This window comes from Lissotriton helveticus, chromosome 1_2, assembly GCF_964261635.1.
Source record: "Lissotriton helveticus chromosome 1_2, aLisHel1.1, whole genome shotgun sequence".
NCBI lineage: Eukaryota > Metazoa > Chordata > Amphibia > Caudata > Salamandridae > Lissotriton > Lissotriton helveticus.
The window spans coordinates 147,363,768-147,386,431 of NC_136058.1; the positions used below are offsets into that span (position 1 = coordinate 147,363,768).

Here is a 22,664-nt window from a genome sequence, read left to right on the forward strand (position 1 = left end):
TTAAGTCTATGGGAAGCATGTGATTTATAGAGTGTGAAAACAATTAGATGAAGTGCAACATCCTACAAATAATGGTGAGTTATAGGAACGTGTGTGGGTTGGTGCGTTTCTCACAGTGTATGTTCAGGTGTCTGCAGGATTCTTTTGTTCAATATGTGTAAGGGTATGAGACTAGCTGATGCATGGATGAGTTGGTGTCAGAGGGTGAACGTCGATAATGGAACGTATGTGGAAATCCAGCCTAGAACTTTTTTTTAATAAACTATTTAGTTTGGTGTTCCCATAAAACATCAGTAGCAACTTAAAACATATCTTATGATGAGAACACATTTTAATGAAGTGTTTTTTACAATATGAACATAAACTATTGTTACTTGACCTACAGTCTCATGTCTTAGGGTAGTTTCTTGACTTCAAAACCCGTTGCTCCACCCACCTCCCCTAAATACAATTGTCTTTCCTGTGGAAACCTAGTAGTTCACAAACTTATTTTTGTTAGATTTGTGTGTCTGTCAAGCCCGGCTCTCCACTTACCCATATTGGGACCCTCAATTGCTTTCTTTTTTGTGTGCTATCCATGTTAACAATTAACAGGCTGATCCAATAAAAGCTTAAATATATCTGTTCAGATGTATATCATCCAGGATATTTAGCAATGCAGCGTGTGGATTAAGTATGATTTTGTAATCTCATAACTTGTTCTCTTTCCAAAATCTCTGAAGCACACAGTATTCCCACACTGAGTGCAGGAATCTCCCACTTCTTCTCAACACCTTAAGCATATAGGAGACGTCTCACCACCAAGGTGCCACGATTTCTCTCTGATGTAATAGATTCAGTGTAAATTAATTGCTGTTTGCCAGAGGCCGAAAGTCCAGCTCACAATCTTTTTTTCAGTTTTGGCAATTTGTTTGGGGGGTGGGGGGAACTTATGTATGACTTTCGTTTTGTACATGTGTGATATCTTTTCTTGGGGAGTGGCAACAGTGTTAAGTGGATTAAATTCTGGTAGAATGTATGCAGAATTTGCAGGTAACGAAAGAAGTGTGTGTTTAGAAGTCCTCTAGTAGGGTTCTGAATCCCTTAAGTTCCCCATCGGTAATACCATCGCCCAATAAAGTGATTCCCAATGTATTACATCCAGTATATCCTTCTAAGGCAACCGCCAATGGCATCAGTCTACTGACCGATAAGGGGTTCGTTGAGTCCGCTTTTTAGGCCAGCCCATTGCTTCATACATTGATCACTGTTCGATCACTGCTGTATTTGCAGAGGGAGCCAATGTTGATATGTTCCCTTCATATAAAAAGTGCAGTAACTTTCTCGTTGCTTGTTCCTATGTTTCACTGTCCTATATATGCCCTGTCTGGCCTAGTCTCAAAACTCTAGTCATTAATTACCATCAGGTGTGCCACTTGGTAGTATGCCACCAAATCAGCCATACCTACGCCACTGTCAAATGGAGATTTGCACCAATTGAGCATGCTTACACTTGTTTTGTTTCACCATAAAAAAGATCTTACCAATGAAGTTAGTGTCTTGAAAAATGGATTTGTGCGTTATATGGAACGTCCTGAAGATGTGTAGTACCATGGGAAGGCCACCATATTAGATAATGCACATATTTGCCTTTGACCATCTCCTGCTAACCAAGAATTGCAGTGAAGTTCCACCTGCCTGCTGCAGATTTAGAATTTGGATCCAGTATCACCTGATGGTAGAAATGAAATAATGGCAGGGCTTATTCGACACCAACCCATGCTAGCCTAACACTCGCCAGCCTGGTAGTTGGGGAAACGTCCTTTTGGATGAAGCCAGAATCACGCTGTGCCAACACAGCGCCAGCAAAAGAACGACTGCGACATTAGCACGCATCTGTTCAGCATTCAAGTCTTAACAACGACTTGCTTTAGGGAGGTGGAATGGTGTTTGTTTTAAAGTCCAACACCTTCCCTACTGTTGCGCAGACTGGAGGTGGAATCGTAAATTAAACTATTCCAACCTCCCGAACCCCCCCAAGACAAGTCGTTAAAATGACTTCCCTGCTGAACAAATGCAGAATGCAGGCGTCCTAAACGGATGCGGAATACTGTCATGCATTCTGTAGTTCAATACTGTCCCTGGAGTAGTCATACAGTCAATTCCAACTTAATCATGGATCTTCTCTGAAGATGTTGTCAAGGAAAACAGCTACTTCTCTCCTCATCACATCAGCCAGGAGTGAATGAGCTTCAAGTGCTGTGCTATCTGTTAAGTTCCCTAACATCAAATCTCAAAACCGTTGTGTAATTCATAACCCCCTTATCATTCTCACAGTACCATCATCATTCCGTTTGAACCAGCAAATCCATATATATATCGCACTTTATTCCCACAATCAGCCACTGTGCCTGATAACTCTTTGTACTCATTGGATAACACTGCCTGAAATTCTACACTGATAGAGCAAAGCCTTTTACCAAATCGAAACAACTTTGTATTGTATGGCAGTGCTAACAAAGGCTTTGCTTATCAAAGCAAGGTTTCATTTATTGGATTTCACCATAAATTTCTTTCTGCCATTAAAAGTCTGGTAGATATTTCAGAAGCAATGTATGTATTCACGCTACAAGAGGTTTGTCAGCCATGACAGTCCCTTAACATGGTACCGATTGCTGACACCTGTGACGTAGCAGCCTGGTCTTCTAAGCATTACTTCCTCTGTGTCCAAAAGGCATCTGAGACATCAGTAGATTAAGCAGTATTGCACAGCCTGTTTAACTAACATAAACCCAATTATGCTTTTTAGGCCGTTTCTAGGCAGCGCGCCTGCACTGTGTCTCGACATGCTGTATCTACTATGCGGGCTTTCACCAAGGACACCGCTTTTGCAGACAGGTGTAAATCAGTGGGAAATTGTATTGTGTGTAAGTGTGTTTGTAAATACGTAATGCTGCTCACACCTATACATGTATTGTGTTTGTGTATACAAGTGTGCACATGTATAATGCTGTACTAGGGATATAAGAGTTATGGAATGCATACATTGCGAGTATATACCACTGTCCGCCCCTCTGATACCTCACGGACCACAGCTGGGCCACCACAGACTTGAATGCCTTGTTCTGACAGAGGGGTGCAGTTCAGGGAGTGGCCCTCTTTTAATCAAAATCCTGTGTTTGCTTTTACAATTGTGAAGTGTTAGTGATGGCCTACATCAGCACCTCCAAAACCTAGTATGTAGCAATTGTATAGCTCTTCAATCCCTGGCGGCACAGCACCCAGGATAATTTACTGCATAGCTTAACACTTATAAGGTCCCAAAGGTGAGACCTATTGGTTAGGACAATGCTTGTTTTGTGTCTTAATCTAGCGACCTACCTCAATGAGGTGATACTGAGCACATTACACGTTTTGAAATTGGCTAAAATTACCAGTGTGAGGGTGCCCGTTCCAACTATGGGACAACATCCTTCCGTTCAAGAGGTAAACTATTCATGTACCAATTTGGGTGTTTTGGGGAGAAACACACCTAGTCGCAAGACTTTAGGTACCTGATACCAGACAACTCAATTGGCGCTGATGTGCTCAATACTGTCTCTGATTGAAGGGTGCAAAATCCCTTCATTCGGAGGATCCTTGGTCCCAAAACATTTGCTCCAGCTGCACGAATCATACTGGAAAATATCCAAACCTCTAGCTAGTACACTATGCGATGAGAGACGATAAATCACTGATACAGGTTTCCCTATTAGACCTCTGTTTAAGTGCCCCTTTTCTGTGTATCTTAAGAAGCACAAGAACAGAAAAGGCAGCCCAAAACGACAGAACCTGCATAAACGCTAGTGCTACATTATATTGAGTTGAATTTGATATCTGTATCAGAGGTTGATTATCAAATGCATTTACTACCCTGCCACTGAACCAATATTTTTAACTACTGTAGATTCCTGGCCTAGTGGTGTTTGAATGTGTACAACAGCACTGTGAATTCACACCAGGCTCTTTATTTGCCTGCCCTCTTTGAATCTTTTTTCAGTCTTACCAAGCGGATTAAAACCAGTATAGTGTTTTTGGCCCCTCTCCTCACCTAAAGTACGAGTTACTTACCTTCGGTAACAATGTTTCTGGTGGAGACGATTCTAGCTGCAGATTCCTTAACGTAGAATTATCCCCAGGCGTAAGACTGGATCTGGAAAAGTTTCTTTGCCACAGCATCTCTGCACGCCAGGGGGCGGTACCACGTGACTCTGCCCTGACGTAGTCCGCGGGTGTGACGTCAGCAAGGTCACATAAGCCCCACCCCAGCGTGCCAACGTCAGTTTTCTTCTGAGAACTTTTCCGCGCCACAACATGGAGCCTTCACAAACAAAAACTGTGAGAATATGGGAACAGTGTGCCAAAAAATCAGATAAACAGAAAGGGAAAAAAAGGATGGTGAGGAACAGCACCACCCGGGGGGAGTGCTAGGCACTATGGCACCGAAAGTCATAGAAGGGAAGAGCAGAGCACTGCAAAGCAACCCTGCAAGCAATATGACAGCCCCCCTGGACATAAAGTATGTGAAAAACGTCACAACAGACTGAGGCCTGCAACCCCAGCCCACAAACAGTGAGGGACAACAAGGCCAGAACAGAAAAGCAATGACAATTTAACCCCAAGGCCACACCAGCAAGGAGAGATGCATCCCCTGCAAGCAGCTAAGGGTCGAGGCACTGCGCAGACCCCCAACTCAGAGGACTGTAGAGGAGTCAGAAATGTCAAGCAATGAAAAAGGGAAAAGAGCATGAGTAGGCCCCACACTGGAGACCAGGGTGCAAGGACGCATAAGCACTCATGAACCCACCAACCAATCACCAGAAAGGAAGGAGTGGATCAAACAAACATAACGAGCATCCCACTGGAGAGGAAGTGAAGGAAGGCACTCGCAGAAGGCAAAACCACCCGGAGGCAGGCGAGTGCAGAAGACCAAGCTAAGGGTCCTCGCAGAACGGGGAGGAAGGGCTGGTTGTGAAGGAATATGCAGCTAGAATCGTCTCTACCAGATACATCGTTACTGAAGGTAAGTAACTCGTACATCTGATAGAGACTACTAGCCGCAGACTCCTAAACGTAGAATAGGTACCCTAGCCATACCCAGAGGGGAGGAGGGTCTGCGAGAGAGAGCCCTACCAGCATGGAAGAACACAGGGCCCCAACAGGGGAAGTGTCATAGGGACCGGAAGGATGGCCCATTCCCCACCAAGCAGAAGGAAGCAGAGGGAGCCGAAGGGAGGCCATGATACCTTAAGCCCATCCAAGGTACAAGGGACATCCGCCAGAAAGCCCTGGAGGGACAGACCAAGCCAGAGGAGTACCGAGGAAGACTGTCAACCCAAAACTCCAAGGAGAAGAGGTACAAATTGAGGCAGAGCACTCCACAGGAGAAGGGGACAGCTGAACCGGCCTCAACCTCGAGTCATCGGACAAGGCGGGAACGGCTCTACAGCCGAGAAAGGCAGGCGTGAAAAGAAAGACGTGGTCTCGCAAGGCTCCAGCAGAACAAGAGGCAGGAGCACAAGGGCACATGCCAGAGTCCCCGGCTGTGGACCAGAAGAGCAGGCATGCACAGCTGGCAGCTGGCAAATACCATGAAACCGAGCGCCCAGAGCAAGCCAAGTGTAAGACGAAGGTAAGGGCCAAGGCAATCCAGAACAACCCCTAAAGGAAGGCTGTTCCAGACATAAACTGACCCACGAAAAGAAGTGAGGCCAGCCAGAAGAGGAAAGGAGAAATATGTAGGACAGACTAAAGCCGTCAACCAGAACGCAGAAAAATACCAGGAAACTTATCCCCCCCCTGGAACACCAGGCAGAGGACAAGGCCGATACACCGATATACAAAAACGATGGAAACATCACAGCACAGCACATGCATGCCAAAGCTGGTCTAGCGATGCAACGGATACTGAGAATGACAGAACCTGGAGCAGAGCAAGCTACGCCCAGACAAAGATCCAGAAACCACACCAGCGGTATACAGCGACGCCAGGAAAGGCGAGGAACCCGCAAAAGGGAGTTCACACCCTCCCAGCGCAGGACAGAGCTATACAATAGCTACAAGTACCCCACTTGGGGCATGACACGTCCCAAAGAAAACATGGGAACCACTCTTAGAGGAAAAATCCTGCATCGGAGAACAAGAACAGAAGACCTGCGGTAGGAACCACAGACTGCTTAGCAATCAGCTAATAAATACACACTTGCCAAAAGGGCTGAACCAGCAGCCAACAGACGAGTGGGGCCAACCAAGGGACTTCAAAGGCTCGTCAAACCGCACAGAACATACCAATGGCCCACTTAAAACACCAAAGTCCAGGAAGCAGGTGGGATAACGCCTCCCAACAAGCCCCGGAGGATCAAAGTCAGCCTACGGAGGGGGAGGAGGACAGAGTCCTGCAAGGAGACGCTGAATGGCAGAGTCCGCATGAGTGTTAAACAAAAGGACCCCATCAAAGGGAAGGTCAACTAAACGCTTCTTAATATTCTCAGGAAAAACAGCATCCTGAAGCCAAGCGTGGCCATAGCACGGCCAACAGCATCAGCAACATTCAAAGCCACACGAAGAATAAATGCAGCCAACTCTCGACCATCTAACACATTGTCGTAGATCAGCACGGGCACCCTCCTGAGGGACATGAGAAAGAAGGGACTCTAGAGATTCCCACAGGCTGGCGGTAGCCCTGGCCACCACACAAAGAGTGTTGAGCGCCCTCAAAACAGCACTGGATGAGGCGAAGATGTTACGCCCCGATGAATCCAACCACCGGGCCTCCCGAGAGGGAGGAAACAACACCACAGGCAAGGACGGAAAAGCAGCCTGCAAAAGAGAGCCCTGAGTAGAAGGGTGGAAGGAAAGGCAGACTGGGTTGTGCGAAGCAGGACGGTGGCGATGCAGGAGCTGCTGAAGCACCGGATCACCCGTGGCAGGACGCCCCCAAGGCCTCAGAAGAGAGTTGTGGAGCGACGCTTCAAAAGGAAGGAACAGCTCCCGTCCACCAGAGCCCTGGTGGAGAACTTCCAAGAGATTATCCGTAGGGAATGGGATCACCCATTCCCAAAATGCCAGCGGCCATAGAAATAGCTCGAAGAAAGGCAACACTGGCCTCCGTAGGACGTTGTGGGGGAAAAAAAACAATTCCTCCATGGGTGACGGCTGCAAACTGAGCTGTCCATCCCCAAGTCCAGCTAGAGGCAGAAGCGGCCAGCCCCTGAAGGGTGGGGGATCCACTGCGAGTGTGGGGACCTGAGGAACCCTCAGGGAAGGCGGAGTAGCCGGTGGAGGAACCAACCGCGAGTCTGCGGGGACGGCGAAGAGCCCTCCCTGGAAGACGCCGGTGAAAAGGCAACAATGTGGCGTCCTGTCTCCGGAGAAGAGGAGACCAGGAGATGACAAACCTCCTGAGAGGAAGGAAACTCTGGAGATGACTCAAGGACCCGACGCCGGCACGGCGCCGTGGAGTCCGCCACAGGCGCCGAAGTGGACACAGGCGGCGCCTAGTCGACCTCCACCACCACGTGCTCCCTGGGAGAATGGGGCAGGGTCGCCGCCGGTTTGGCTAAGGAACGGTGCCGAAAAGGCGCCGGCTCGACCTCACACGGGGTAGCTGCCTGCGTAGAGGACCGAGAGGGACTTGGTAACCCCGGCCTGGCCTCTGGCGAAGCAGCTGCCCGCTCAGAGAGCCGAGGGGAACTCTGGGACAAGTCCCGAGTCCTGGCGACCACCTGCAATGCCACAGGAAGCCCCGTAGGGTTTTGCGGCGAGGCAGGGGGCCATGTGTCGAAGAACGGAGCCCCGAAGGACTGCACCTTAACGACACCACCCTCTTACAACCTGAAGCCGAACCCTTTGGCGCCGGGGCCGGAGCTGCCGGCGACTCCGCGGAAGGCCCTGCGCGAGGCAAGGGATCCGCGGACGTCTCAGGAGCTGGAGGAGGGGCCAAAGAAACCTGTAGAGCCGCAGCGTTGGCTGTCATTTGGGCCCTAGTCGCCCTGACGCCAGGAAACGGCGGGTAGGATGGCGACAGGCAAGGGCGCATGTCCAGAGGGGGGCCCGCACCCTCCGCCGAACGAGGACAGGGCCTCGGAGACAAGCAACAGGACCAACCAGTCGGCAAACGATGCCCTTGGGGCAGGGGCGAAGGGCGATGTCGCAGGCGGAATCGGCAGCCCCTGGCTTCCGAGGCAGGGGACGGACGTTGGGCCGATACCGACCTGGAGACGCGGGCCGACCGCAGTTTCATCCGGCTCTCCCGCCGTGACTTCGGTTTGAGGTGCTGACAGGCGTTGCAGTCCGTTGAGTCATGGTGCTCGCCCAAACACCACATACAAATCGTGTGAGGGTCCGTTGCCGACATCCGATGTGCACAAGAGGTATACGTTTTGAAGCCCGAAGGTATTCGCACACTGTTCCTCTACGCAAAGCGTGAAAAAGAAAACCGGCCAAGACACGATCCGGAAAAGAGGAAAACTGACGACGGCGTGTCGGGGTGGGGCTTATGTGACCTTGCTGACGTCACGCCCGCGGACGACGTCAGGGCGGAGTCATGTGGTACCACCCCGCGGCGCACAGAGATGCTGTGGCAAAGAAAATTTGCTGGATTCAGTCTTAAGGCCTGGGTATAATTCTACATTAAGAAATCTGGGGGTACTAGTCTTTATCAAATTAGCCCATACATGAGGGTCTAGCATGTAGTGTGTTTCTATTACACACGATGACCAAACAATGCATCTCTAATGAACTTATACAGTAGTAACACTGGTACTTCCCTGACAGCGTAAAGGTTTTTCATATTAAATGGGTACATGTGCATGTGGAATGGCTCAGTAATGACAGTCTGAAATAGGATCCGTTTCATGTTTGGCACCTTCAGTTGATTTGCCCAGAAGTAGGGTTTTCTCCCACAAGCTGTTTCTTAAACTAGAGTCTGCGATGATTGTGATTTTTTCTGATACCAATGTGGCTCACATCCCCTTATACAGTCTGTTGAAAAATCAGTATTGAAGAAAGGACCGTAGTAGTGCAAGCCATTGTCTTTATAAGGCTTAACATTTGCAGGCAGTTCTAGACTTTCGTAGCTTCTTATGATCAGGGCCAAAAGATTTATGGAGCACTGGAGGACCAAATTATGCAGCAGGCCTGACCAAATTATGGGGTAAGGAAAAGCAAATTATGCAGCATTGTGTGTCAGGCTTCGGTATTATTTTCTCAATACTTTAGCAGTTTAACACACATTGACGCAGAATGGATAACAGAGTTATATAAAATACAAAGGTTTATTTAGAAAGAATAGAATATGCATTCAGTCGTTCTTGTTCAAAACGTTACACCTCAGCAAATCATATCCATGCCCTGGATGGAAACAGAGGCATGCCTATTGTTTAGCCTTCCTTTCTAACTCCCAGAGCAAAATATTTTGTATAAAATAAACTATGCAGCACTCGGCTGGAGCAAACCTTAAACGAGCACGTCTTATAATAAATGGTGAGGCTTCATTATTAACTGGCCTTCAGTTCTCGTATATCCTATGCCCACGTTGTGGACCACTGGAAGTACCACTTTCCCTTAATAAACAGCCACGCAGAACAATGCTGCAATGTACATATGCATCGAGAAGCCACTGTATGAGTCAAGACCACAGGCCTCCCAAAGAGAAACACGTTTGGAATGTTTCTACACTCTGCTTGTAATAACTGCTGATTTGAAATCAGTACTTGTGGTGTAACATTTACAAGAATAATAAAAAAATTTATGACGAAGAATCTCCTTATTCCCATCTTGCTTGAATGTAATTTTAATATGAAGGGATCTATTTCATGCTGCAGACAAAAGCTCTACACAGTCTATCAATTCAGGCATTTATATTATCTGGGCAAACATGTTCACCTCTGTAGTACCTGTGTAACACATGAATGCAGCAATCAGCAGCTGAAAGGTGGCCAACCTAACATTTGAAGTGTCAGATTCAGCATTGCACCACGAGTGCCATCATTTACTGTAACCTGTTGGAATCTTCACGTTGTGCACCAGATGATGGCTCACATGGCAAGTGCCCAAATACATAATAATGTAAGAATCACATAATTCTAACAACCCTGCTTTGATGAAACTACAATTTGTTTAACCCCTTCGATGCTCATGACGGAACGGTTCCGTCATGAGCTACGGTTGAGCTGTGCTCATGACGGAACCGTTCCGTCATGACCACGCCCGTTTTTATTAGGGCCCAGCACCGGAGGGGGAATCGCGGTCGCGCTGAAAAGGTTAAAGTAGAGCCAGTGGGATAGTGTTCGATCTGAGAAAGTAGGATCGCATTTTAAGGATACGAAAAGACCCGTATTGGTCTTTGCAGCCACTCGGATCAAATTAGGAGCGCTTTGCGTTGTCTGGAAAGTGCTACGTGTACTGATCCCCAGATTAGTTATCCGGATGTTTTACCTTCTCAACCTACAGAGACGTTTGCATTTGACCTGTATGTTCCCAAGAGGCGCCGTATTAAGCATGTCACAAAGTTCTTGATAATGGCAAGGACCAGTGTTACTGCGTGGAACCATCCGCCTCTTTTCTTTTGTTCTATTTTGCGTTTTGGTGGCTTTATGGGAAAAAAAGGTACAAATATAATATTTTCAGTCCATAATATTTTGCTATGTTTACTGCTCACCTGGAATGTTTTATTTTTATGATGTTGCTTTGAATGTGTTACTTTTTTGTGTTATTGTTGTGCTTGTTTTACTGTTGTATGTGCATGAACAGCACCCATAGGCTTGGCTACGTACGGCAATGCAATTACAATAGAAACTTAATTTGTCTGACTGAGGCGTGGTTTGGAACCTGTTTCATTAAGCATCCCAAAAGTAGCTTATGCAATGGGAACGGTCATTTGAGCTATGCACATCAGCATATGCTGAAGCCATTCTATGTGCAGATGTGTGCATTCCTGCTACTAAGTCTGGATATTCAACTGAGCCCCATAGAGAGAAAGTTGTGGTGTGTCTGAAAACGTTTCAGCCAAGTTGGCTGTTGCCACATTGGCATTTTCCATTTTTGAGGGCCTTTCCCTCCTCCTTCCTAAAGTGTTAAATACACAGGCCAAAAGGGAATCGAGGGAAGAGAAGCTTTAAGAAATCTTAACTTTGCTCAAGACAAATCTCTGCCATAGTTATGTCTTGTTCCAAACATCAAACCCAGGAAGACATTGAGTAATTTACATGAATTTGTGAAGTTGTGAAAGTCTTTTTGGGAGCCCCCGAGGCCAAAGCAGCTCCGGTGCTGCAGAAGGCTGCAGCTATGAACAACTTGGTCTTTCTGTACAGAACGCAAGATCTTTGAGAAAGGTAAGATCAGGCTAGTGATAGCTAAGACCCTGATTTGATAACAACTCATCATAACAGCGTCTATCACTCACCACAAACTTTAAAAGCTTTCAATACGAGGCAGGATTCAAAAGGGAAGCAACCTTCAGCCCCATATAGGTCTTCCAGAAAAAACAACTGTAGAGTCATTCAACCTATGGTGGGCAGCCTGATATTTACAGTTTTTTTTTCTCACTTTGGGTTAAGGACCATTGTTTTTACTGATCGTTGCCTCACGTAATAAGTGACAGCCATGGTAACCAAGCGCCCTATTTAATGGCAGAACCAGCAAAAACTGACCTGTAGTTATAGTACACCTAAATGAGACGGGGAAAATATATGGTTGGGAAAACATTTACGGTTTTGTGGCAGGTGCCCTGCATCCACCAACCTCGAAATGAGGTTTTGGTCTCAAACAAAAGTCTGGCGCTTATTTTGAGAGTGCTACAGTTAAAACTCTCTGTATGACTACAATCCGAGAGTGAAGATTCTCTTGACGATCAGTAAGCAAACATTTCCAGTACAAGAAATTTTCTTTCTGAAGCAGAATGCCCCCCATCTCCTGGAGCCGATAAGCAGTGAAAAGAATATTAAGAGGTGTCGCTTTGAAACCTACCCACGTTTTCTCTGCTTCTAACCTACTCCCTTTGCACCCACACACATCTCCAGATGATTAAGAAGCTTCTTTCATGAGCCATCAATCTGGTTCCAAATTAGGAGAATGACCTGGGGGTTCATTCCTGGTATGTCATTGTCCCCGGAAAACCTGGTGGCATTACAAGTATCCTAAATCTGTCAAAATCAAGAATATTCAGATCTTCCCTCTCCAAAGACTTCAATATCTAGTGGATGTGCTTGATGTTTAGCTATATAACAAATGGAAGGAGTACCACCAAAGATGAGGCTAAACAGCCAGTATTGGTGGAATGAGACCCTGAGTGGGAAGAAGAAGTCCTTCTTTGTTTTTTAAGGAACCCCTCACTCACCGACCTGGTCGGTGACATGCTTCATCATCGGGGCCACCTTGACAGCCGAATGCCGCCAAGGTGTGCTGCGACACCTGAAATACAGTGGAGCGGGTATGTGAGTGATGAATGTGAAAAAAAGGGTCAGTGGGTTAAAAATTGTCCTGGTATGACTTAATATAATTTATTCTAAGGCTACTGGACAATGTTAAAATAGTGTGTGTAGATACAATGAAGGCTTTAATAGGACCTAGTGTATCTGAGGTATGTGATAGGTCTACATGTTTCAAACCATGGGTGGGAGTTACCGGTTTTTCTTCAGGACCATAAAAAATGAAAGGAGTTGGGTGGTCAGGGTACACTAACGCCCTGCCATACCTGCAACCCTTTCAAGAACCTAGATAGCAAGTTTGCTAAATGGTAAAAAAGAAGATTTGCAACCAAGTATGGTTACAAAAAAATGACAAAAACCTGTGAAAAAGATAAAGGATTATAAGTCACAAAGGGTAGTTTACATGCCTGTAACGTAGTGAAGTGACGTGGTCCGTTCTATCTTTGAGTCATTCCACAACCAGTATCAGCGAATTGTGCAACGTGCGGTGTACCTGAATAGTTTGTGGGAACAAACAGTTTCCTTAAAAAGCACACCTATCAATGTTGGTGTGATTGTGTACATAGAATTCTATGTTTAAACCAGTCATACACAGGCTACATCGTGCGTGCCTAACTCATGACTGTGTTTAATTAGTGTCAGGAAATTGCCGACGTGGTAATATGCCAACTTGATCCAAAGTAACAATACAAACAAGACAGAACAACACACAACATATATATTGCCAGAAATTAAATAGTGCTCACTTCTCAGTGGAGAAATGCTTGATGCACGGGGATTGAAGGGAGGCAGCAAAGCTCGAAAACGTATTCTGTGGAGTCAAGGGGAAAATGGGGGTAGAGATAGTATCAAAATACCGACTGTTCTCATACCTCCTTAGCGGAAGTAGTCCGAAAATGGATGCGTTTCCATTAGTGCGATTTCTACTTACAGTTTTCAGCATTAAGAGCGACTTCTCACCTAGACCGCCCCTCCGCGTCCCGTGTTTTGGCAGAGAAGCAGCGCCGAAGTTAAAGGCGGCTGCCATTGCGGGCGCGGAGGGCGTGGCTGGCCGGCGCAGCGTGATGACGTCACGTAATCACGTGGGCGTCACGCGTGCGCCCGGTTACCTTGCCGACCCGGTCTAAACAAAGACCTCCGTGAAACGGAGTGAGCCGCTTGATGTGGACAGGATGGAGTGGGAATAGGGTATTTTTGCCCATGGATAATTCTACATTGGAAAAAGTGTATCAAAAACTGGCGCACATTAAGGGAACAAACGTGCAATCGTAGTGCACTGTTAGTGGGGGATGCTTCCTAATTCTTAATTGGCAATCAGTGCTAGCATAAGAAAAAAGGGGGAACTTTGTATCACTGCATAAATCTCTACGTTTGGGTGGTTAAGGAAGATGTTCCTTAGGAGATTGGAAGAAAAAACGGCCAAATAGGTGGGGGAAAAAAAGGGGGGGGGTTCTTTTTCATTTCTGTGAATGAGTCATAGGTGGCCCTGTGTCTAATGACTGCATTTTTCCAGAGTTCGTTTTTCTGGGACAATTCAGTTTTTTAAGAAGTTTTTTAAGAAAGTACCGAGGCCCAAGGGATATTATCGTTGAGACCATGTTTGTTGGTGGACAGTCTGTACACCCATCTTTGTTCTTTTTCAAAAAGGCGTCTCTGGATGTTCGGTCCAGGGGTGATTTGCTCAATCACAGTCCAAAACATATCATTTGGTGTGTGGCCTCTGGAAAAATGCAGTCATTAGACACAGGGCCACCTATGACTCATTCACAGAAATGAAAAAGAACCCCCCCCCTTTTTTTCCCCCCACCTATTTGGCCGTTTTTTCTTCCAATCTCCTAAGGAACATCTTCCTTAACCACCCAAACGTAGAGATTTATGCAGTGATACAAAGTTCCCCCTTTTTTCTTATGCTAGCACTGATTGCCAATTAAGAATTAGGAAGCATCCCCCACTAACAGTGCACTACGATTGCACGTTTGTTCCCTTAATGTGCGCCAGTTTTTGATACACTTTTTCCAATGTAGAATTATCCATGGGCAAAAATACCCTATTCCCACTCCATCCTGTCCACATCAAGCGGCTCACTCCGTTTCACTGAGGTCTTTGTTTAGACCGGGTCGGCAAGGTAACCGGGCGCACGCGTGACGCCCACGTGATTACGTGACGTCATCGCGCTGCGCCGGCCAGCCACGCCCTCCGCGCCCGCAATGGCAGCCGCCTTTAACTTCGGCGCTGCTTCTCTGCCAAAACACGGGACGCGGAGGGGCGGTCTAGGTGAGAAGACGCTCTTAATGCTGAAAACTGTAAGTAGAAATCGCACTAATGGAAACGCATCCATTTTCGGACTACTTCCGCTAAGGAGGTATGAGAACAGTCGGTATTTTGATACTATCTCTACCCCCATTTTCCCCTTGACTCCACAGAATACGTTTTCGAGCTTTGCTGCCTCCCTTCAATCCCCGTGCAGCAAGCATTTCTCCACTGAGAAGTGAGCACTATTTAATTTCTGGCAATATATATGTTGTGTGTTGTTCTGTCTTGTTTGTATTGTTACTTTGGATCAAGTTGGCATATTACCACGTCGGCAATTTCCTGACACTAATTAAACACAGTCATGAGTTAGGCACGCACGATGTAGCCTGTGTATGACTGGTTTAAACATAGAATTCTATGTACACAATCACACCAACATTGATAGGTGTGCTTTTTAAGGAAACTGTTTGTTCCCACAAACTATTCAGGTACACCGCACGTTGCACAATTCGCTGATACTGGTTGTGGAATGACTCAAAGATAGAACGGACCACGTCACTTCACTACGTTACAGGCATGTAAACTACCCTTTGTGACTTATAATCCTTTATCTTTTTCACAGGTTTTTGTCATTTTTTTGTAACCATACTTGGTTGCAAATCTTCTTTTTTACCATTTAGCAAACTTGCTATCTAGGTTCTTGAAAGGGTTGCAGGTATGGCAGGGCGTTAGTGTACCCTGACCACCCAACTCCTTTCATTTTTTATGGTCCTGAAGAAAAATCGGTAACTCCCACCCATGGTTTGAAACATGTAGACCTATCACATACCTCAGATACACTAGGTCCTATTAAAGCCTTCATTGTATCTAAACACACTATTTTAACATTGTCCAGTAGCCTTAGAATAAATTATATTAAGTCATACCAGGACATTTTTTAACCCACTGACCCTTTTTTTCACATTCATCACTCGCATACCCGCTCCACTGTATTTCAGGTGTCGCAGCACACCTTGGCGGCATTCGGCTGTCAAGGTGGCCCCGATGATGAAGCATGTCACCGACCAGGTCGGTGAGTGAGGGGTTCCTTAAAAAACAAAGGACTTCTTCTTCCCACTCAGGGTCTCATTCCACCAATACTGGCTGTTTAGCCTCATATTTGGTGGTACTCCTTCCATTTGTTATATAGCTATTGAACCTGGGGACTGGGAGTACCCTTCCGTCCACTCAAGTGGATAAAATCCCTTTGCTCTCTATCTCTTGTTAAATATATGTGCTTGATGTTTGCCTGGGAATGGCCTGTGTGAGAACTGGAGCAAACAATTGCATTATTCATCTCAAGTTTTGAGATGTCAACATTTAAAATGCTTCTGTGCTCCATGTCCTCAAGCATTCATGTGGTTCCTCTTGCCCATCTGAAAATGAGAGATGTGCATTTTCATCCGGCACTTCAATGGGAGCATCTGCAGTGCAAGAAAGTTCTCATTTAAACAAAGTCGTCAACTCGTTCTTTCAAGTTCACTTCCGTAGTAAAATAATCTGAAAGGTCAACCGTCTAAGTAAGTGGTCAACACAATGCCTTCTCAGAATGGCTGCAGAGCGCACTGCCAGGGAGAGTCCACATCGCATAATAGATAGATCTAATCTAATCTTTTATTTTGTTTTGTTTTTGTTCTGGTACTGAATTGGCATTGGGGCTATTTTGTAATTATGTTAGGTGGTATCTGTTTTAGATTTGTTCTGAGTATTATTTCTTTTTTGTATCCTATGTAGCTTTACTTTGAAGACGAAGAAACAAGACATATGTACCAAGTGAACACAGAGAGCACTCTTTTGCAAACCCTGCAACACAAGAGGTAGGTGTTTGTACAGGAACATATATATCGAGAGAATGTATTTGCAACACTGTATGGAGCATCTATCAGACTTATCTTTGCGTCTTCAGTCCTTTATCTGCTCAGTTTCCCCTTATTAATTTTCAGGTGAAAATTAGTTCACTGACTTTCTCTAGGACACCCATTTACTTACAGGGCTTCATGAAAGATGTAGGATGTGAATCTGTAGCTGACTGACCTGATGTCTATTCAGTTCAAGACCTTTTTTATAATTCATCAGGGGCTAATTTTTCATTTCATTATTGTTTGCATTCCTAGGCTCATGTTTATTCATAACCGTTACACATCCAAGCTTGTTTTTTGGATACAGAAGTATTTATAATGGCCTTCATCTTGCAATTAATTTTAGAACTATTCTTTAGCAGCATTGGTAGAAAATTCTCTACCACCCTGACATTGGCATTTTGCACTTGACCTACAAACTTTTTCTAGGTGCCCTTTCCTCCCGCAAGATTTACACGTGACACCCCTTGCCCCACAAGGCAAACTTAAAGCAATCTGTCCAGGTGCACCACATCTATAAAATATGATCTTCTTTTTTTCCTCTTGTTTAATGCTATTCGGCTCTACACCTTTAACATTTGTCTTTACTTCTTATCTCCTTTACGTCAGCCATAGAAGTTTCCTTGTACAAAATTCTTACTTGTAGCTTATTCATATCAATTTCTTTCATCCACATATCTGTATGTTCCATACTCCTAGCAATTTGTATAGATTCTTCCAACGTGGGATCCATAGACAGTCTCTCTATCACCTTCTTACTACTCGTACGCCTAACAATTTGATCACTAATCAAAGTTTCAGTTAGAGCCTTAAAATTACAAGTCACTGCCAGCCCTCTTAATGCAGCAACATAAGTCATTATGTCCTCATCATGGCTTTGTGTGCGACAAAAGAACTTATGTCTCTCAAAAAACACACTGACTTTGGTTGTGAAATGTTTTTCCAACATTTGTAACTACATGTCATAAACATTCATAGGTTGACCATTTCCTACACCCAAGGAAACCTTAGGCAGATCATCTTAATTTCTTCTACCTTCTGTTCCTAAATGATGTAATAAAATTGCTTATCTCCTCATTGGAACATATTTATCCCCACCTATAGCCAAGAGATATGTAGATTTTTTTTTTTTAATTCTTCAAGGAACCCTTGGTTCCCCAGGTACTGGTAAGAAACTAGGTGGAGCAGCCTTGGTGTGTTCTGCCATACCTGTAAAGCAAAAGAAAAATAAACTACAATAAAATACTAAAGTAACAATTTACAATAACAAACTAAATTAATTAAAATTGCCTAAAATAATATCATTTCTATAGATATCTCTTGTAGTTGCTGGGCTGTTTTTTTCCCAAGAATTGGTAATGTCTTTTTTCAGTCTCAATGGAGAAAGTAGAGAGTCTTTCTTTAGTTTCAGTGACACCCTACACCACTCAAAGAAAATCGGCTTTCAGTTTGGTAAGAAACGTCATACAATTATTTAAGTGCAAACATTGCTGTTCAAGTCACGCATTCCTCAAATCTTCAGCACTTGTTGGTAACATGGAAACTTCAACATGAGTTCTAAGTGTGTAAGAAAAAAAACCATGATGCTCGAGCCTTGAATGCCTGTTAATAGGCGCGTGCAGCAGCTTGAGAGTTCAGCACATGAAATATCAGTACAATGTCTTCAATTTTGTCCCAGGAAGAGGTGTGGCGCCACGGCCAGGGCGACTGACGCTGGAATCTGGTTCGATCCCCGGCACCAGAGGCAGATTAGCCCAGCACTATGTGACTTTGGGCAATAGCTTGCTTAATCTTCCTGACTGCCCCCAGCGCCTGGAGACCCTTACATGTGATTGTTCGCGCGTTACAAATGTGGATTATTATTATTACTAGCTGATTAATTACAGTAGAGGCACTCAGTGGTAAACAGTCAAACACAGAAAGAAAAAAATGTGGTGCTCATCTCAAAGAATCTGTAGTAATGAATCCTGAGATCCAGCATAATCTTAATTCTTTATTCTTCTTAGCTTCCTTCAATGCCAGTAACCCCCATCATCATTTAAACTTCAGCAGCTTTCTCAAGAACCCCTACAATACCCCCAATCCATGTTGACATCATAGCCAACACAGTACACTTCTTAGAGTAAAACAACACCACATAGGCACATTCATATAAACAGCGGTGGAAAGAACAAATGATTTTGCACTCTACTCAGAAATGTTAATTAAGAACCCCTGAACTACCCGAGTGTGAGGCCTGGAGTCTATCTCAAGAAAATAATGCTGTGTAAATATGCAGACAGACCTCCAAGTGGCAGATATATATATTTCTGAAATGGGGTGGTTCTTAGAAAAACAGTTGTAGCAGCTTTCCTCCTAGTCGAGGGAGCTTTTGGCTGCTGGGAAGAGCCTTGTAGCCATTTGGTAATGGACTGCTTCATTGTCACTATGTCTGTTCTGATAGTTATGATAGTTTAAAATCTTTAGTGTTATAGTTATAGTTGTCGAACTTTAAAAGTCTCAACATCAAGAGTGTGAAAAAATCTCTCCAGTGAAGATGGCAGGTTTTGAAAAAAGGTTAGTAATAAAATGAATGATTCACAAAAGAATCTGACAATACTTTGGGGCTAAATTCAGATGAGTCCTCAGAACCCCTTGTTCTTATGGGAAACAGCGTAAAACTCATGGCAGCATAGGGCCTAAGTTTCACTTCCACTGAGCAGCGATAATGGCTACAAGGAAAGCTGCATTGTAAGTCAGATGTTGTAAAGATGTAGGTGCCTTATGTACTGGTTCAAAAAGCGGACACATTAGTTTAGACAGGTCTATGTTCGGTTCCCAGGGAGAGGGTGGTATTTTGATAGGTGGAAAAACATTCGGAATACGGTCTAGAAACCTTTACCATAATTGAGAAGTGTAGCCAAGCTCTTGCTAGGTGTAGAAGACAGGGAAGTACTGCCTCTTTCTGCCACAAGGGGCAGCCAAGGTTGTTCTGAATACACCAAATAAAGACTCTCCTCAATTAACAGTGTACAAAGTCCAGTTGATAAACACTCTGCATCCTTCAAAATGTCCCATCTTGAGACAGATTAAAATGCCCATAACTGCGGAAGAGCCAAGATGGCGATCGGGATGGCTGTATAACTGCTTGGCTCCGTGTGCCCTCCCGCCCCGCACATATATCCTGTGATAAACCCAAGCAGTCTTCGCTAATTTCAGTTGGTGAAGGGAAGCGTTCACTTACCATCCGCTTTTGAGGCTCCACCGTGCAGTAGACCCGAAGAACTGTCTCCGTCTCTTTGGCGGCCTTCGAGGTGCTGCGGCCGGGATCTCGAGTGAGGGGAGTGTCCGGTCGTGATTGCAACACCAGCGGCCTCTGGTCGCGATGGGAAGCCGGTTGGAGAGAGCCTGAGAACTGTGAGCCGGAAGAGGTGATACCAACCCACCCCCAATAGTGGGTTGCCCTGCGGGAGGTGCGAAATATCCGGGACGGAGAGAGTCCATGATGCCCAGTTCCCCTTCGGTGTGATACCCGATTATGTTAACAGCCCTCCCTGGGAACCGGCGGGTGACTCCCGGGCAGCGGGGAGCTTGTTTAGCCTTTCGGTGACTTTCCTTTCTGCTGCCTGCCCAGACTATTGAGATCCCGCAGTGGATCCTGCTGTTCCCGGGGGTCGGGCCCGCTCCTGAGGTGCGGTGGAGGGGAAAGAGACCGTGACGGCTGAAATGGCGGATGATGCTTCCCCGTGCACCCCTCACCCGGGCAGAGAAACCGGTGCGCAAGAGAACCCCGGGGTCTGGCCCTGTGAGAAACCGCCCACGCCCAAACATATCCTGGCTGCATTAACAACCCTGCGGACAGCCCTGATCCGGGAGGCCCGAGATTTGGGACAAAGGATGGCCGCCATTGTTGTCCCGCCATCTTGTAACGGCACGGATCGCTCTCAGGGAGGCGCCGCTGTGTCTGCCTCTGCTTCATCGACGTGTTCCCCGGATGAGTCTGCATTCTTAGAGACGTGGATAGATTTGGTTTGTGAGCCTACTGTGGATGCATCTGTGGCGCATGTGATTGTCTCACCGGGGCCTTCCTTTGATCGGCAAGTAGCGGAACAGCATCGATGCACGACTTGGGCGGCCCCGTCGGGTTTTTGGCGCTTCCCGCTTTGTGTGTTTCCCTTTCCGTGTCTGGCGGGACTGTGTTCGGACTCGAGACTGTTAGCGGTGTTGACATTGTTCCACTCAGACTTCCGCCATGCATCATCGGCGAAATTTCGGTGGCTGGAGTCCTATGGAGCGGCGCCACTGCCTGATCCTCCCGGTGTAATCGGACCCTTTGTGCTATTTTGTATCCCGTTTGAGGGATGGTTCACCGTTGGTACTATTGACAAACGTGGCCAGGGGTGAATTTGATTGGACTATGGTGGGACTCATAGCTGGTTGATGGTGCTTTGAGGGGCGCTTAGCGGGGCTGTCATTGATTGCGTTTTACGTGATTGCTGCTACTTGTACTTCTTTTGCCTTTACTGTTTATACGATTTTTGTATGCGGAGGTGGGAGGGGCCGGATGACCGGATCGAGGGCCCTTCTCCTGTATTTTTTCTCTTCTTTTTCTCTTTTTCTTCTCTGTATTTCGGGTCTCTTATTTAGGGCGACAGGCACGCTGCTGGGGGTTAGGCCGTAGCCTTTTGCAGGGGTGCAGGGTTGAGGGTTGGGGGATGGGTTTGTTATTTTGTTCTATCTTGTTTCTATGGCCCTTTGCCCTTTTCGATGTCGTCGTCTTCCATGTCTCCCATATTGTGTTTCGCCTTGAGGGGTGGGGCTAGTTCGCTATGCTTGCTTGGTGTCTATTGCATCCATCCTGATTAGTATACCCCCTCCCCCATCCTTTTCATCTATGTACATCACTGGCGTAAACTCCTTGCTTTAGTTAGCTATATTAGGGGTGTGTGTGATTATGCGACATTGAATCTTATTTTCTTTTCCTGTTATTACAAAATGAACCGTCTCAGATCCTTATTATCGCATGGTACTTTAATTATATGGTATATCCTGGATGCTACTCAGCTCTTGACATCCGGACCGCTGTATGTTTTTTAATACATTACTTTTAATCGATTTGAATAGCGGCCGGCCGGATTGGTTGTAGGCCCGTGTTTGTATCTCCGTATCATGACAATAACGGTTCTTTAAAAAAAAAAAAAATATGCCCATAACTGATAAACTCAGGAAACGGGATGCTAAGTTCAAGGCTTAGATGCAGGATTTGGCTCCCTATGCAGGTGCTTTGGTCTGCACCGCAGACTCCTTTGTTGTGGGTTCGATAGTTGAAAAATATTGATGAACTGTCATTCGCATGGATATTCTGGAGCCAGGAGGATTTTCCTGGCCTTGCAATAGGGACAGTGATATCAGAGGAAAGGTGTATAGAAACGTCCCTGAATAGTGTATCATAAGTGCATTCTCCCTTGTTCACAATACATGGCAGCACAGCCTGAGCATTTTTCTGTTAACTGCATCAATGAAAAGATCTACCTGAGGATAGCCTCATTTGTGGATAACACCTTTGCAGCACTACGTCATGGAATAACCATATGTAATTTTCTTCAAGAGTTCTGCTGAATGACTCTACCTCTGCATTTTGAATACCGGATAGATGGACAGCTGTAATCTGCAGATTTGTCATTTTATGCTGTTTCCAGATCAACTGAGCTTCCAGAGACGGGGGTTAGATTTGACTCCCTCTTGGTTTGCTTAAATGGTATATTCTTGCTGTGTTGTCTGTTTGCACATGAAGAAGGTTTTGCAGCATGCCTCCTTTTATGGATTTAAATGCTGTGCATTATTCCCCCATCTAGTGGTTGGGGCCGGAATTGTCCTTGGATTTTTTCTTGCTTGATGCGTCGGCAACCACCATTTGATGCGAGGTTCATCCCTTGTGTGATGTAAGACAGCAATCCCGGAAGTTTCCTTTGCGTGGTAGCTATCTTCAGATTCTTTTTTTTCACTGTTGGGTCTGGAAGTAAAGGGAGACACTCTAAAAAGTTGGTTGAAATCCCCAAAAGAATCACAGAATTAGAGTGAAAAAACC

At 45.7% G+C, this 22,664-nt stretch overlaps 1 protein-coding gene across 1 annotated transcript in view; it reads left to right on the top strand.

Moving 5' to 3' along the window:
- Positions 1-22,664, top strand: part of TTC4 (tetratricopeptide repeat domain 4) — a 160,306-nt gene that overhangs the window by 131,642 nt on the left and 6,000 nt on the right. The window contains exon 9 of the mRNA XM_078670273.1: positions 16,473-16,555. Coding sequence (XP_078526399.1) covers positions 16,473-16,555 — 83 coding nt within the window. The remainder of the gene's footprint in view (positions 1-16,472; positions 16,556-22,664) is intronic.